Genomic DNA, 15,209 nt, shown 5'->3' with positions numbered 1-15,209 from the left:
TCAAATTCGTCTGAGGACAGTTGACTATGAAATAATGTCTTTAACGGGGAGAGGGATGCTTATTAGTTACTACCTTGAGTGACAGTTTAAGAGGCATAGGAGTCAGCGCTCAAAAAAGGGTGCCTCGATCTTCTCTGTTTCATACCGGCCGTGGATTATCTTGTATAGGTCTGAATCATGTCTCCTCATTTCCTCCTCTCCTTCAGTGATGTTAGACCAAGGCGAGTGGAACCATTCTGAAGTGACTGACTGAGACGAACGAGCTTATAATTATAATATCGACGAAAACACAATGACAAACACCGACGTCACTGGTGAGTACAATATTCGTATTTTGAACTGACTTAATTTGCTACTGCATGAAATACGTGTTTACAGCAACATGGCTACTTAGAGGATGGGAAGGGCTGCATGGAGACTTGCTCGAAGGGACCCATTTGGCATTATACGGTGGGCGAGGCTGATAGGCACTCTTCTTTGTTTCTTTTTCTTCCTCCTCTTCTCCTCCATCTTCTTTTTTCTCTTTTTTTCTTCCTCCTCCTCCTCCTCCTTCTCTCCCATCTTCGTGCAGATAGGCACTTACATATCTGTACTGCCTGGGGATTGGGATGGCATGCTCCTTCCTTCTCCTTTGTTGTTTACTTGCAACAATAAACTATCAATCAATCAATCATATCACCAAAAGAGGGTAGACTTTCCGTAGATTTAGGAGTGAGCGTAAAAATTATCCAATAGAGACCTCAATGCGAGCGAAACATATTCTGCAGCTCTACTTTAGCTCAGTAAAAATATCACCAGGGGCCGTATGCACGAATGTTCTAAGAATTGCAAACAACTTAACGGCTAAGAATTGTTAGACCTCAACATAAAATGGCGGGGAGCGGTTAAGCCCAAATACCTCATAGTTATCGGCCAAACTCTCTGGCTGACGATCTTTGGTAGTAGTGGTAGTCGTCGTCGTAGTCGTAGTAGTAGTAGTTATAGTAGTAGCAGCAGTGGTTCGTGTCTAATAGATTTTACCTATGACGATCGCTTTCTTTTTGGGGGAACTCCCTCTCGGAACGACGTGTTTGCGCCTATGACAGGAAATTCCTCATTTATTCTATGACATACTCTCTCTCTCTCTCTCTCTCTCTCTCTCTCTCTCTCTCTCTCTCTCTCTCTCTCTCTCTGTTGCGGAGATGACTAAGCCCATTAATCGTAACTTTGTATTCTCATCACACCAATATATTCTTCTACGTGTCTTGAATTCTGATACAATAGCGATTTTTATATTTATTTAGGTGCTGCCTGTAGTGCCGGTATATATACACTAGACATTTTTGAGGGGCCTCTTCGACGACCCCAGCCCGTTAATGGCGCAGGCGAATTTTATTTATAGTGGCTGCCGTGATGTATGGATTTTGCTTGGCCCATGCTATTTGTCTATTTGTAATGCTGACCCTCTTCCTCTCTCCTCTTTCTCCTCCTCCTCCTCAGGTAAAAATGTCAGGTAAATTCCTCGGAGGGGGAGAAAACAAACGTTAGGCTTTCTCTTAAACCTAGCGATTTGCATACTAACTAAACCAAGAAACAAATGTATAAATGGATGAATAACTGAGAGGAATTTAGAGAAGTTAGGGATTTAAATATGACATTGAAATTTGTGTCTGGGCAGGAAGGAGGAGGAAAAAGATAATTAGTGGAGGTGACTAAGGAACCGGCTAGCCTACACATTCTCAGCAGGTCAGGTAGGTTATCATCAACCCTTTCCTGGAATGGGTAGGCTAGGCGGTTCCTTATTCACCTTCTCCACTACTTATCTTTTTCCTCCTCCTTCCTGCCCACCTTGCTACCCTCCCTCATTTCCTTTCATTAACTTTTCCCATCTTCCCTCCTTTCATGACACAAATTTCAATGTCATATTTAAATCCCTAACTTCTCTAAATTCTTCCGTTCGTGTCCTCGGGTCAGTGGATGGATGCGCTTTAGTTTATGTATTCGTCTCAATTATTCATCCATTTATACATTTGTTTCTTGGTTTAGTTAGTATGCAAATCGCTAGTTTTAAGAGAAAGCCTAACGTTTGCTTTTTGGAAGGAGAGGGTACATGAACTCTCTTTCTCTCTCTCTCTTCTTGATATTCCAGGATGTCTCGTGAGTTTTCCCCGAGCCTCTTCCTCCTCTTTGAGTCATGCCTTATTTCATTCTTCATGTGCTTTCCAGCCCCCTCCCCGTCCTTCCCCTTTCCCCTCCAGGCCCCTTCCCGTCCTTCCCCTTCCTCCTCCAGTCCCCTCTTCCACTTCCTTCCCCACAATGACGCTTTTTGGGGCTGGTCGTTCCCTGGTCGTTCCCATCCTTGTTCCGTTCCTTCTTCCGCCTCCAGCAGGTCTCGTATATTCTCAAACACGTCGGGCTCTTGTTCGACTATTTTTGAAAGCAAGAGAAAATAAGAAGATATAGGTTCTCGTGAGTGTTTTTTTCCGTTCATGGTGCAGAAATATTGCTCATCTGTTATCGCCAGGGTCATGAAGGCATCCATGGAAATTCCTCAAACATATACAAGATCCTTTTTTTAGAATAGATCGAGGAGGTTTTTTTTTGCCTTCACCGGCCGCCCAGAACACACGCACGCACACGCGCACACTCATCCCCAGTTCCGTTTTTATACTCCTGGGATTATTTCTTTTTAGCAGAGTTTGTTGTTGTTTCTTTTCCGATTTCTTCTTCTTCTTCTTCTTCTTCTTCTTCTTTTTCTTTTTCTTCTGTATCATGAAGGACGGGGTAAAAAAGAACGAGGACGAGGAGAAGGAGGAAAAAAAATGAGTGATTGTTGCGGAGAAAAAAAATCTGGAGGAGGAGGAGAAGGGGGGGATGTAGATTAGATTTTTTGCGGAAACATGTGGAGGAAAAAGAAAAGGAGGAAGAAGAGAAGAGATGATTGGTGCGGGAAAAAGTGTGGAGGAGGAAGAGGAGGAAGATTAGATTTTTGCGGGAAACATTTGGAGGAGGAAGAAAGGGAAGAGGAGAAGGAGACGGATGCGGAAGAAGGGGACTTTCCGGCGCCTCCACCTTGAGGGGAGTTTCCCGAGGGCAGAAGTTGTTAAAGATTTACCCCTAGTATCACTAGGGGAACGGGCCCTTGTCCGAAGACGGCCCGTTAAGAGGGTAAAAATGCTCCCTCCCTGCGTGGGGGAGCACGTAGCAGGGTGCCGACAGACTGACTCTATCGGCGATCGAAATCTAGCCGACCGAGTCGGTCCGTCGACGAGGACTGGCGTGTCTCTGGAGGGCAGAAGAAGAGAGAGAGAGAGAGAGAGAGAGAGAGAGGGGGGTGGGGGGTGGGGGGGGCCCAGCTGTTATTTTTTTTATTGGAGCATTCTGGTGAGAAGTTCTTTTATTTGTTTTTATTTTAGAATCTCTTCGTCAGTTTCCTTTGCTGAAAAATTAGACGAAAAAACAAACAGAATAAGTAAGAGGAACGCCGCAAGAAGCAACACGATATGGCCAACATTTCCGAGTCCCTTGACCGACCGACACACACACACACACACACAAAGGGCATTGGTGCGGTTGGCATTCACAGCCTCACCTCGCTGCGCTGTGCCTCGATTTCTCAAAAGATTCCTGATAAAGTTCGAGGAGGGGGGCTCCCGTGGTCCCGTGGTAGAGTCTCGGCCTTGCGCTTCGGCGGGGTGCCTGTAGCTAGCGTATGGGTTCGGGACCTATCAGTTACCATGGGGGTGGAAAAGTGGGCTCTTTCCGACACCCTCAGCCCCATTGTTGGGCCTCCTCCTTGAAAGAATTGGGTATCTCTCTACCAGCCGTCTGGAGGGTTGGGCGGCATGCTCCGCCTTCCTCCATTGGGGTATATCCCCAACGAAATACCAAAAAAAAAAAAAAAAAAAAAAAATCGAGGAGCTAGGAAAATAGTTAACTTAATCCGCTCCGGAAATAAGTATAGACCTCCACCCCCTAAAATCATGCTAACGAAGGCTGTTCGCTGAGCTAGAATGAGAATGTCAAGAAAAGTCCATTGAAACTTCGTATAAACTTTCCCGAGGTGAAAAATATACGAAGTTAACATTCCCTTCGCTACGGAAACTTTATAAGAAACATCCTCACTCAAATTTAGATAATGAATATAGATCCACGAGTTACAATAAGAGTGACAAGAAAAGTACACGCACTTAAACTTCGAACAGCCTCCTATACTGCGGCGGCCAGGCCTCGCAACACTGTGATGGGCAAGAGTGATCATACTAACTAAAGAGAGCGACCCTCTCCGGACACTGCGGCCTGCGGGGACAACGCAAGTGATCCTCGAACAACTCATCAAGTGAACGGCCCCACAGATCCCCTACATGTTGTTCATTGAACCCCTTCATCAACGGCGCTTATGGGAGGGAGACTTTATGCTTTGTATGGGCTGGGACGGCCGCGGGTAGCCTATAGTTATTACGTTTAGGCGGCACGTGCAGGCCACAAGGCGCCAGGGAGTCTGCTGCTGTAGTGCTGTGATGCTCCAGGACAACCGTGCCTTGCGCAACACCTGGAAGCCCCGCCCCCGCCGCCGCCGCTCCACAAGGCACTCCTCTCCGCCTCTCGCGTCACTCACTCCGCGGCGGCCCGAGCGTGAGCACAACACACCCTGCACCTCGCCTCCTCCAGGGCTCGCACTGGCCACACGCACCGTTCACTCTTGACATTGTGTAGTTGTGAACCACCGCAGGACGCAGTCACTTGCAGGCACTCGCGGCTGAGCTGTCTTCCCCGCGGTGACTACTTCAATAGGCCCTTAGCGACGTGACGCAGCCCTCTGAGGACGTGTATACCCTCGGCGTGGACAGAGGCAGCGACATGGGGAAGCTACTCCTGGTAAGTGTGGTCAAGTGACCCGCGCCCGCGAGGTACCGTTAGGTGGGAACCAGAGAGAACCAGTGCGCAACGGTGGAGTGATTATGCAGCGTGGTGGTTCACGCTCTCACCCCGCTGACCGCTTGCTTGCTCTTATCTGGCTGGTCTGGCGCGGCGACGAAATAACAATGTGGAGACCTGTGTGACGCGTCTGCTTGTGAGGCGTCAAGGAAACGGTGCTTGTTGGGGTGGTGGTGCCTATCGCTCCCTCCCCGGGTGACAAGTCGTCGGGTCCGGTAGACTTGTTTGTCTTGTTTAATTAACCTTATTTTTAGTGAGCCGCTTCTGTTTGTATCGTGAAGGAAACGGTGCTTGATTGGATGGTGCATCGTGGCTGTCACTCGCCGTCGCTGCTGACCGCTTGCTCGTGTCTGGTATTGGCGAGGGGATAAAACAACGTGCTCCCCTTCATTTAGATCTTGTGTGCCCCGTTATTTGACTTTATTGTTTGTGATGCGCTGCTGTTCGTGTGGCGTCAAGGAAACGGTGCTTTTGTGAGGTGGTGGTGGCTGTCATTCACCCTCCCTTCGGACCGCTTGCTTCTGGCGGGTTGAGTGGGTTTGGCGCGGCGATAAAATAAGTGTACCCTTTATTTAACCTTTTTGTTGTGTGTGAGGCGTCGTTGCTATCGAGCCAAGGAAAACGTGCTTGTATTACTTCGTTTATTTTTTCGGGAGACATTTAAAGGCCAAACAGCAACAAAAAGACCCTATATTATGTTCGCCACAGTGTTTCCATAAAGTAAGGTTAGTTAAACAAGAGCGATCCAGTTAAGTTCCAAATAATCCAGAGTTGTTCTGTATTTATTTATTGGCCAGAGGCTATTCAACTAGACATTGAATGTAGAGTTATAATAATTATGGCTTCTCTTTATCCAGCAAACTGAACGGCTCCGTAACTAAGAAAGCTACTTCGACTGACCTAACTAAAGTAACCTATAACCTAACTTAACCTAATATAGAACGCGCCTCCAATCTTCTTCGCCCCCCTGCCTCTGTGTTAGTCGCCCCCAGCCTATAAATAAGTTCCTGCCCTTTTATATGCCTTTACGAGTGGGGGTGCAGCATCCCAGCGTTTAGGAGGGTGTGGAACCGCTGGCTTGGCTTGGGGAACATCCACGCGCCTTATTTTAGATTGTTATTTGGAGACTTGTTGACTGCGCGACTTTTGTTCTCTTCTCTCTCTCTCTCTCACTCTCTCTCTTGGTTATTCTTCATTGGTCTTATATTTTTCTCGTATGGTGTGTTTTCTTGATGCTGTTAAGTGGTACAAGTGTATGCTATAAGGTTCTATACAAATTCTACACTTTTATTATAGAACCTATCGACCTCCTTACACTCTGGTCCACTTCGTATAACTAGCAAATATAGCCTACTCCTTTTCCTTCACTACATTTAAATATCCTTTCCACTCCACCTCCACCTCCTCTCCACACACATCCTGCATCATTACAGCCAAGACAAAACACGAGCGTCTGTCTGTGTCTATTTGTCTCTTATGTGGAACACGGGAGGAAGGAAGTCTTGTTGGCGAGGTCACATGGTTGATATTATGGTGTCCGCACGGCCTCCAGGGATTCTCAGGGGACTTAGGATGACGTAGGAAGGGAAAGAATGCTATACAGGAGGTGTGTGTTTGTGTATGTGTGTGTGTGTGTGTGTGACGAGGGAGAGAGAAGGAGGAACGAAGGAAGGTATGCAGGCAGGCAGGACACACGGGCGATCAAGCACTTCTCTCTCTCTCTCTCTCTCTCTCTCTCTCTCTCTCTCTCTCTCTCTCTCTCTCTCTCTCTTGTGTACATTTAACTTTTCTGCAAGTCATTAATTTTGTCTGTTTTGGTTCCAGTGTTCTTTTTCTTCTTTTTCTTCTTCTTCTGCATCATCTTCTATTTCATCTATTTTTTTCTTTTTCTTCTTTTTCCTTTTCTTCTTTTTATCCTTTTCTCGCAGTAAAGGTTCATCGTCTTTCCTCCTCTTCATCCTTTTTGCCATTATTTTCCTTCCATTCAGTTTACCCATGAACTTACTCACTTTTTCTTCCTCCGCCCTTTCATTCATTTCCTTCACCTACTTTCTCTTTCTAGCTGTTGGGTCTTTCCACTAACCTGTCTCTTACCAAATATAGCTCGCAGTTTTATTTATATATTTATTTAGTTTTTACTTGAACTGCCCCTCTCTCTCGGGTCTTCCCCAATCTCTTCCCGCCTACGTATAGTCCAACCTATATATACTTGTTTTTATTATTCCTTGTGCCCATTGTATTAACCTTTGTATTTAGTTAATTTTACCTACCCAAGTTTTGATTTATCTCGGCTATCTCTCTCTGGCCTTTCCCAATCGTTTCCTGCCTACCTATAATCCCTTTCCAACCCCTCCCTCTCTCATTTCCCTTCTCCCTTCCCTTCTACCTATCTTATCGTCCTATCCTAACCTTCCTCCATCCTTCTCTCCTCTCCATTTTTCCCCTTCGCCCCTCTCCTCCAGCCAGACAGCCTATCAGTGCCCTAGCCTAGCATCCTTCCCTCCCTTTCTCCTCTCTCCTTCTTTCCCTCTCCTCCAGCCAGACAGCCAATCAGTGTCCTAGCCTAGTATCTCTCCATCCCTCTCTCTTCTTCGCCTTTGAGACAGCCTAGCCTAGCATCCCTCCAGGCCTCTCTCCATCCTCTTCCCTTCACCCCCCAGACAGCTAGTAGCCTAGTCTCCCTCCCTCCCTTTCCTCCCTTCCTTCTCTCTCCTTCGCCCCCCTCCCCCCCCTCGCCTAGTGCCCTATAGCCTAGCATCCTTCCCTTTCCTTCCCTTCCCTTCCCTCCTTCCTTTCAAGGTCTACCAGGTAACAAAACTTTCCTACTCTCCCGCCCTTTCTTCCGGTTTTATCTGATAAGGGTCAAAGGGAACGTATTTTGCTCTCTCTCTCTCTCTCTCTCTCTCTCTCTCTCTCTCTCTCTCTCTCTCTCTCTCTCTCTCTCTTCGGCTGATTTTTTGTCTTTTCTCGTGTATTATTTTCCCTTTTTAGAACTACTGCTACTGTTTTTATTGCTACTACTACTACTACTACTACTTCTACTACTACTACTACTACTACTACTACTACCACTACTACTATTACTGTTATTGTTGTTGCCGCTGCTATTAATTAATCCTGCTGCTTGATGCTATTTCTACTACTACTATTACTACTACTACCAGTCAGCCAGTGAGTGAATGAGTGAGGGAGGAAGGGAGAAACATGCATACAGATCAGGGAAGGGAGAAGGAGAGGAGAGGAGGGGAAGGGATAGACATTGTACGACTTACTTATATAACCAATCCACACCCTTCCCCCCCCTCCCCCCCACGTAGTCAGACTGAGGTATAGGTTAGGGGAAGGAACACAACACCCAGTCCTTTGCACACAATACGTAGTCAAAACATTTGGGCTTTTTTTTATTTTTTTTTAATTTTTTTACAACAAAGGAGACAGCTCAAGGGCACAAAAAAGTAAACAATAATAAAAAAAAAAGCCCGCTACTCGCTGCTCACAAAAAGAATCCAAAGAGGTGGCCGAAAGAGAGGTCAGCTTCGGGAGGAGGGCTGTAGGAGTTCACCTTTGGAAATACCGAATACAATCTTGGTTACAATGCGTCACCTTGCCCACAATACAACGCGTGCCTCTTATACATGGCACAAGATCAGTTTCAGTACGCCATCTTGCTCACATACAACGCCAGAGTTCGCCTTTGCAAATACATAACACGAGCTTGGTTGCATTACACCATCTTATCCATAACAAGGAATCACAACTTTTTTTCTTATTCTTTTTCGTGTTTTTGTTCTTGTTCTTGTTCTTTTCTTTTTGTTCTTGTTCTTCTTTTTCTTTTTGTTCTTGCTCTTGTTTTCTTGTTCTTATTCCTCTTCTTCTTTTGTTCTTGTTTTTCTTTTTTATTGTTTTTGTTCTAGTTCTCGTTCTTTTTCCTCCCCCCTTTCTTCATCTCGTGGTAGTGGGTATTTGTCAGATTTCTTCATATTTCGTAAAGACATTGCAAATAACAAGTTTACAAATAGTGCATGAGGGAGGAGTGGCACGGACTCTTGCATCTGTTACTGGGCTGAGTACCAAAACAATAAAAGTCTTCAAGAAAACGTTAAGTAGCCAACATGAGCGGGGATGATAGATGGTGTTGGATTCCAGGAGCTGCCCCGTGTAGCGTGTATGCCCAGGTTCCCTTATCGGCTGTTTGTGTTGCTATAGACTCCTTTTGTTTCCCGATGATCGTAAACACATGCGGCATCGTAATCGTTTGGGTTCTCAGGGTCACAGGTGGTGTTGGTCAAGCTGGGGTCTGGCGCCGAAGGAAGGTCACAAACACACGGAGACTGGGGCAGGTTTTTGTATGCTCTGCGGAAGTGTGTGTGTGTGTAAGGGGCTGGGGTTTGGTCCTCTCCTCTTCCTGCTCCCCACCCACCCCTCTCTCTCTCTCTCTCTCTCTCTCTCTCTCTGTGTCCTGTCGTTTCCTATTTCCCGCCTCTCCTATGACTGGAATATATATATCTAAACCCATCCAGTTTTAGCCGCCGACTCTGTGTGTGTGTGTCGCTGGTTCACTGTGTCAGTGTTTCACTGATTCACTGTATGGTCAGCGTGTCGCCGCGGCCTCGTGTGAGGCATCCCAACAAGCCTTGGAGTCGTTGGTCGAGCGGTCGTGCAGAGAATGGTGTGTTGGTATTGATTTATCGCCACGTTCATCGTCTGAGAGATGAAATGCATTGATGGAAAAATTAATCGGTCAATAGGTCAATGAAGGGTGGAGGTGGAAGGAGGTGAGGTTTGGTGGACGAGACGAGACGAACAAGAAGTAAAAGAAGGACAACAACAAAGAGAGGAAGAAAGAAAACTGATCTTAATGAAGTCTGGGAGCTAATAAACATAAACAGATCAATAAGTAAAGATAAAAAGGAAAGGTAGAGACGAGATGAAGTTTATTGAAAGTAGACGAAGAACAAGAAGAAAAAAGATAACAGCAACTACGAAATAAATAAATAAACAAAAGAAACCGGATACTGATAACATGTGAGAGCCAATACATAAATAAGTAAATAGATCAATGGATGAAAGGAAGGGTGGAGACGAGGTGGGGTTTGGTGGAGAAAGACGAACAGGACGAAGAATAGGACAACAGCAACGTAGATAGAAGGAAAACGGAAATTAATGAGTAAAAGGGTATTAGGAGAAGAATAATTTAGACTACTAGGGCACTTCTTTGTCCCTGTCCCTTCCTCCTCCTCCTCTTCTTCCTCCTCTCTCCATCCTCCTCCTCTTCCTTCTCCTCTGAATAATGCCTTCTGCAGTTCTCCTGTCCTCACCTATTTTTTACCTCTTCCACGGACCGCAACGCACACACACACACCTTCCCCGCGACCACGCAAAAACTAGTCCTTTATGTGTGTGTGTGTGTGTGTGTGTGTGTGTCCTCAGGCGGTCATGCGAGTCTCCTCTCCGTCATGTTACGTCTGCATGGTGGTAATGGTGTGTGTGTGTGTGTGTGTGTGTGTGTGTTGTGATGCGGTTGGTTGCTATATGTTTATGTGACCCTGTGTACGTGTGTCAGAGAGAGAGAGAGAGAGAGAGAGACGACACACCTGGCCACGCCTGATCAAAGGAAACAAGATAAACGGGTTATGAAACAGTTTTCCGTTTTCTCTCTCTCTCTCTCTCTCTCTCTCTCTCTCTCTCTCTCTCTCTCTCTCTCTCTCTCTCAATGTGATAATTATGGGGAAAATATTAGGAAACAAAGTGTGGAAGGAGGACAAAACATCAGCAAACATGTATTTCCTCCTCCTCCTCCTCCTTCCCGTCCTCCTCTTCTTTCTTCTCGTCTTCGTCCTCCTCCTCTTCGTCCTCGTCCTATAAGATAGAAAAACAACTTCAGTAAATTTATCTATCCGCCTCCTTCTTCTCGTCCTCCTCCTTCTTCCCGTCCTCCTCTTCTCTCTTCTCGTCTTTGTCCTTCTCCTCCTCGTCTTCGTCCTCCTCGTTGTCGTCCTCCTCGTCCTAGAAGATAAAAAAACAACTTCAGTAAGTTTATCTATCCTCCTGCTTCCCCTTCGTCTCCTCATAAAGTCACTGTCACGCCGGGAATAATTACACGTTTGAAACACGATCCTCACCCGCTTATCTTTCTTTTATTTTTTGTGTGGGCGCCTTCCTGGAGCGAGGCAACTCAAGGCAAACACGCTCTTTACAACCTGAAGGACTAGGTACCAGCAGTGAATTGAAGACAGACTGATCGTAGGGGGAACTTAACTCTAATAACCTAGTAACTAACGTAATGACTAGTAACTGAAGGAGCTGAAACCATAATTGTGAGGGAAACTACTATTATTATTATTATTGTTGTTATTGTTATTATTATTATTATTACGGTATCATATTTTTTTTTCTTCTTCTTTTTCTTCTTTTTTCTTTCTCCTTCTTGTTCTTGTTCTTGTTCTTCTTTTTCATCTTTTTTCTTTTTTTTCTTTTTTTCTTCTTTCTTCTTCTTCTTCTTTTTCTTCTTCTTCTTCTATATTATTATTATTATTATTATTATTATTATTATCATTATCATTATTATTATTATTATTATTATTATCATTATTATTTTCCGCCTTCGTTAACTTCCACATACTTAACTTACACTATTTTTTCTTCTTTAGCCTTGGATATATTCGTTAACCCGTAATAGTGGTTCACAGAAGGCTCGCATAGAAAATGGAATGTTGTTATTGTAACCTATCTCAAGGGAATGCCTGGGAAGGGAGAGTTCGTCGTATAGATGGAAAGGAATAGCATAAGGAAGGAGAGCTTGTAGTATGAGTGGAAAGGAAGGAGAGCTTGTAGTATGGGAGGAAAAGAGGGAGAGCTTGTAGTATGGGTGGAAAGGAGGGAGAGCTTGCTGCTTTGATTTGCGTGGGTAGTCGGCGTGCAGCTCACCCACCTGTTCATCCTCTCTTCCGGGGAAACCTGAGGAAGGTGCACCGTGATAACCCGGATGTCACACCTGCCCTGTGTTCCGGGGTAATGTGTTCTTACTCGCTGCAGGATCAAGGCCAGTGGAACGGCAATGAGCACAGAGCCCACGTGCAATCAAACGTTACCAACTTTATCCAGTTTGGTATGGTTAAATATGAATGTAGTAGTAGTAGTAACAGTAATATATACACTGACGTTTCTATTATCTTACTGAAGGAGGTCCTGACGAAGGCGGTGACTCGAGGTTTTATAACAGCGGTTGAGCAGCGACTTGGGAGTGTTCCAAATCGTCTTCCAGGAAACGAACTTTTTTTTCTTTACCTGCCTTAATACTTGCTTACCTGCCCATCTACCTGCTTATTTGTTGTATTTGTTTTTCTTCTTGCCTCTTCCATCTTTCCTTCCCTCCTCATCCTTTCCCTCCTCATCCTTTCCCTCCTCATCCTTTCCATCCTCATCCTTTCCCTCCTCATCCTTCCCCTCCTCATCCTTTCCATCCTCACCCTTTCCATCCTCATCCTTTCCCTCCTCATCCTTTCCATCCTCATCCTTTCCATCCTCATCCTTTCCCTCCTCATCCTTCCCCTCCTCATCCTTTCCATCCTCACCCTTTCCATCCTCATCCTTTCCCTCCTCATCCTTTCCATCCTCATCCTTTCCATCCTCATCCTTTCCCTCCTCATCCTTTCCATCCTCATCCTTTCCCTCCTCATCCTTTCCATCCTCATCCTTTCCATCCTCATCCTTTCCCTCCTCATCCTTTCCATCCTCATCCTTTCCATCCTCATCCTTTCCCTCCTCATCCTTTCCATCCTCATCCTTTCCATCCTCATCCTTTCCCTCCTCATCCTTTCCCTCCTCATCCTTTCCATCCTCATCCTTTCCCTCCTCATCCTTTCCCTCCTCATCCTTTCCATCCTCATCCTTTCCCTCTTCATCCTTTCCCTCCTCATCCTTTCCATCCTCATCCTTTCCCTCCTCATCCTTTCCATCCTCATCCTTTCCATCCTCATCCTTTCCCTCTTCATCCTTTCCCTCCTCATCCTTTCCCTCCTCATCCTTTCCATCCTCATCCTTTCCATCCTCATCCTTTCCCTCCTCATCCTTTCCATCCTCATCCTTTCCCTCCTCATCCTTTCCCTCCTCATCCTTTCCCTCCTCATCCTTTCCCTCCTCATCCTTTCCCTCCTCATCCTTTCCATCCTCATCCTTTCCCTCCTCATCCTTTCCATCCTCATCCTTTCCATCCTCATCCTTTCCATCCTCATCCTTTCCATCCTCATCCTTTCCCTCTTCATCCTTTCCCTCCTCATCCTTTCCATCCTCATCCTTTCCATCCTCATCCATTCCCTCCTCATCCTTTCCCTCTTCATCCTTTCCCTCCTCATCCTTTCCCTCCTCATCCTTACCCTCCTCATCCTTTCCATCCTCATCCTTTCCATCCTCATCCTTTCCATCCTCATCCTTTCCATCCTCATCCTTTCCCTCCTCATCCTTTCCCTCCTCATCCTTTCCCTCCTCATCCTTTCCATCCTCATCCTTTCCATCCTCATCCTTTCCCTCCTCATCCTTTCCCTCTTCATCCTTTCCCTCCTCATCCTTTCCCTCCTCATCCTTACCCTCCTCATCCTTTCCCTCTTCATTCAATTTTCATCTTCCGCCTCTGTCATGAACCCTTCCCTTACATATACCGTTTTTACTGGCAGGAATCAACACCTCGTATATGGATTAATTTGAGGGCTTGACAAAGGTATTACCAGACTTGATAAAACGAGTAGCTGCTCACTTTAACCCCCCCCCCCCCCACACACACACATCCCGCTCTCTTTAATTCCCTTTTTTTCCCCTTCAATATTTTCTCTTCTTTATTTTCTGTCTGTATCTCTCTTCCTTCGACGCTTTCTTTCTTCTATTTTAATATTTTCTCTGTAGTTTTTTCCTGTGATTTCCTTTTCCACTCCTTTTTTTTCTCTCTTCCAATATTTTTTCTATAGTTTTTTTTCCTGTGATTTCCTTTTCCACTCCTTTTTCTTCTCTCTCAATATTTTTTCTATTGTTTTTTTTCCTGTGATTTCCTTTTCCACTCCTTTTTCTCTCTCTCTCTCTCTCTCTCTCTCTCTCTCTCTCTCTCTCTCTCTCTCTCTCTCTCTCTCTCTCTCTCTCTCTCTCTCTCTCTCTCTCTCTCTCTCTCTCTCTCTCTCTCTCTCTCTCTCTCTCTCTCTCTCTCTCTCTCAATATTTTTCCTATAGTTTCTTCCCATTATCTCCTCTTCCAACATCTTTTTTTTTTCAATATTTTCTTCAGCATTTTTAAACTTAATTTTATTTTTTTCCTTCTCTACAAGTGAGGAGTTTATTTTTTGTCCTTTATTTTCTTTTACTTATTAATTTCCGTACATTTCTTTCCCTTTTTCTTTACAAATAAGGGAATGTAATTTTTGTATAATAGATTTTCTTTTTTTTATTTCTTCTTGTTTTATTTTTAGCTACCTTTTTTTTCTTCTTTTCTTTCGCAATACATGAGAGGGATAACAAGCTGGGGGACTGGATGGAGGGGGTGTGGGTGAGTCACGTGACCCCGACCCTGACCATGACCTCTTGCTCCCCCCTTAAACCCCCCCGTCCCTCCGGCCGAGTAATTCCCTTCCTGACCCCGGACTTGCATTCTTCATTCCTACCTTCCCTCCCTCCCTACCTACCTCCATTGCAGACCCGTTGACCCTTCTTGCCTTCTCCTCCTCCTCCTTTTCCTCTTCCTTCTACGCCTCGTTTTCCTCCTCTTCCTCTTTCTACTGACTCATTTCCTGCCTTCTCTTCCTCCTCCTCTTCCTTTTCCTCTTCCCTCTTTCTTTTCTTGATGCTGGCTATGTGCTGCTCTCCTTTTCTCTATACCAGGCTTCTTCTTCTTCTTTTTCTTCTATTTCTTCTTGTTCTTGTTCTTGTTCTTGTTCTTATTGTTGTTCTTCTTGTTCTTCTTGTTCTTGTTCTTCTTTTTCTTCTTCTTCTTCTTCATCTTCTTCTTCTTCTTCTCCTCCGGTTTTCCTTTCTTCCTCTCTAACTATTGTTCTATACAAGGTCTAAATAAATGTTATATACTCTTCCCGTCTACCTTTCTTCCTCCTCTTCTTCAGTATTCTTGTGCCAGCTTGCCTATATACCTACCTGCCTAGCTACCCAATTACCTTACCTATCTACCTATACCTACCTAATTGCCTTCTCACTTACCTGGCTACCTATGTATCTATCAACCTACCTAGCTATTTATCTCCCTCCTCTCTCCTTACCTACCCACCTACCTACCTACCTACCTCATTACCTTCTCACCCA

The 15,209-nt window shown here is 45.2% G+C and overlaps 1 protein-coding gene across 2 annotated transcripts in view; it reads left to right on the top strand.

Annotated features, from left to right (window-relative positions):
- The first annotated feature begins 4,578 nt into the window (after positions 1-4,578).
- LOC126981618 (uncharacterized) overlaps positions 4,579-15,209 on the top strand; it is a 38,390-nt gene continuing 27,759 nt past the window's right edge. Inside the window, exon 1 of one of the 2 annotated variants that reach the window (XM_050833058.1) lies at positions 4,579-4,857. In XM_050833058.1, the coding sequence (XP_050689015.1) occupies positions 4,840-4,857 (18 nt within the window). In that variant the 5' untranslated portion in view covers positions 4,579-4,839. The remainder of the gene's footprint in view (positions 4,858-15,209) is intronic. The other variant, XM_050833066.1, reaches the window with a different exon arrangement.

This window comes from Eriocheir sinensis, chromosome 4, assembly GCF_024679095.1.
Source record: "Eriocheir sinensis breed Jianghai 21 chromosome 4, ASM2467909v1, whole genome shotgun sequence".
NCBI lineage: Eukaryota > Metazoa > Arthropoda > Malacostraca > Decapoda > Varunidae > Eriocheir > Eriocheir sinensis.
This window is presented reverse-complemented; position numbering and strand designations above follow the sequence as displayed.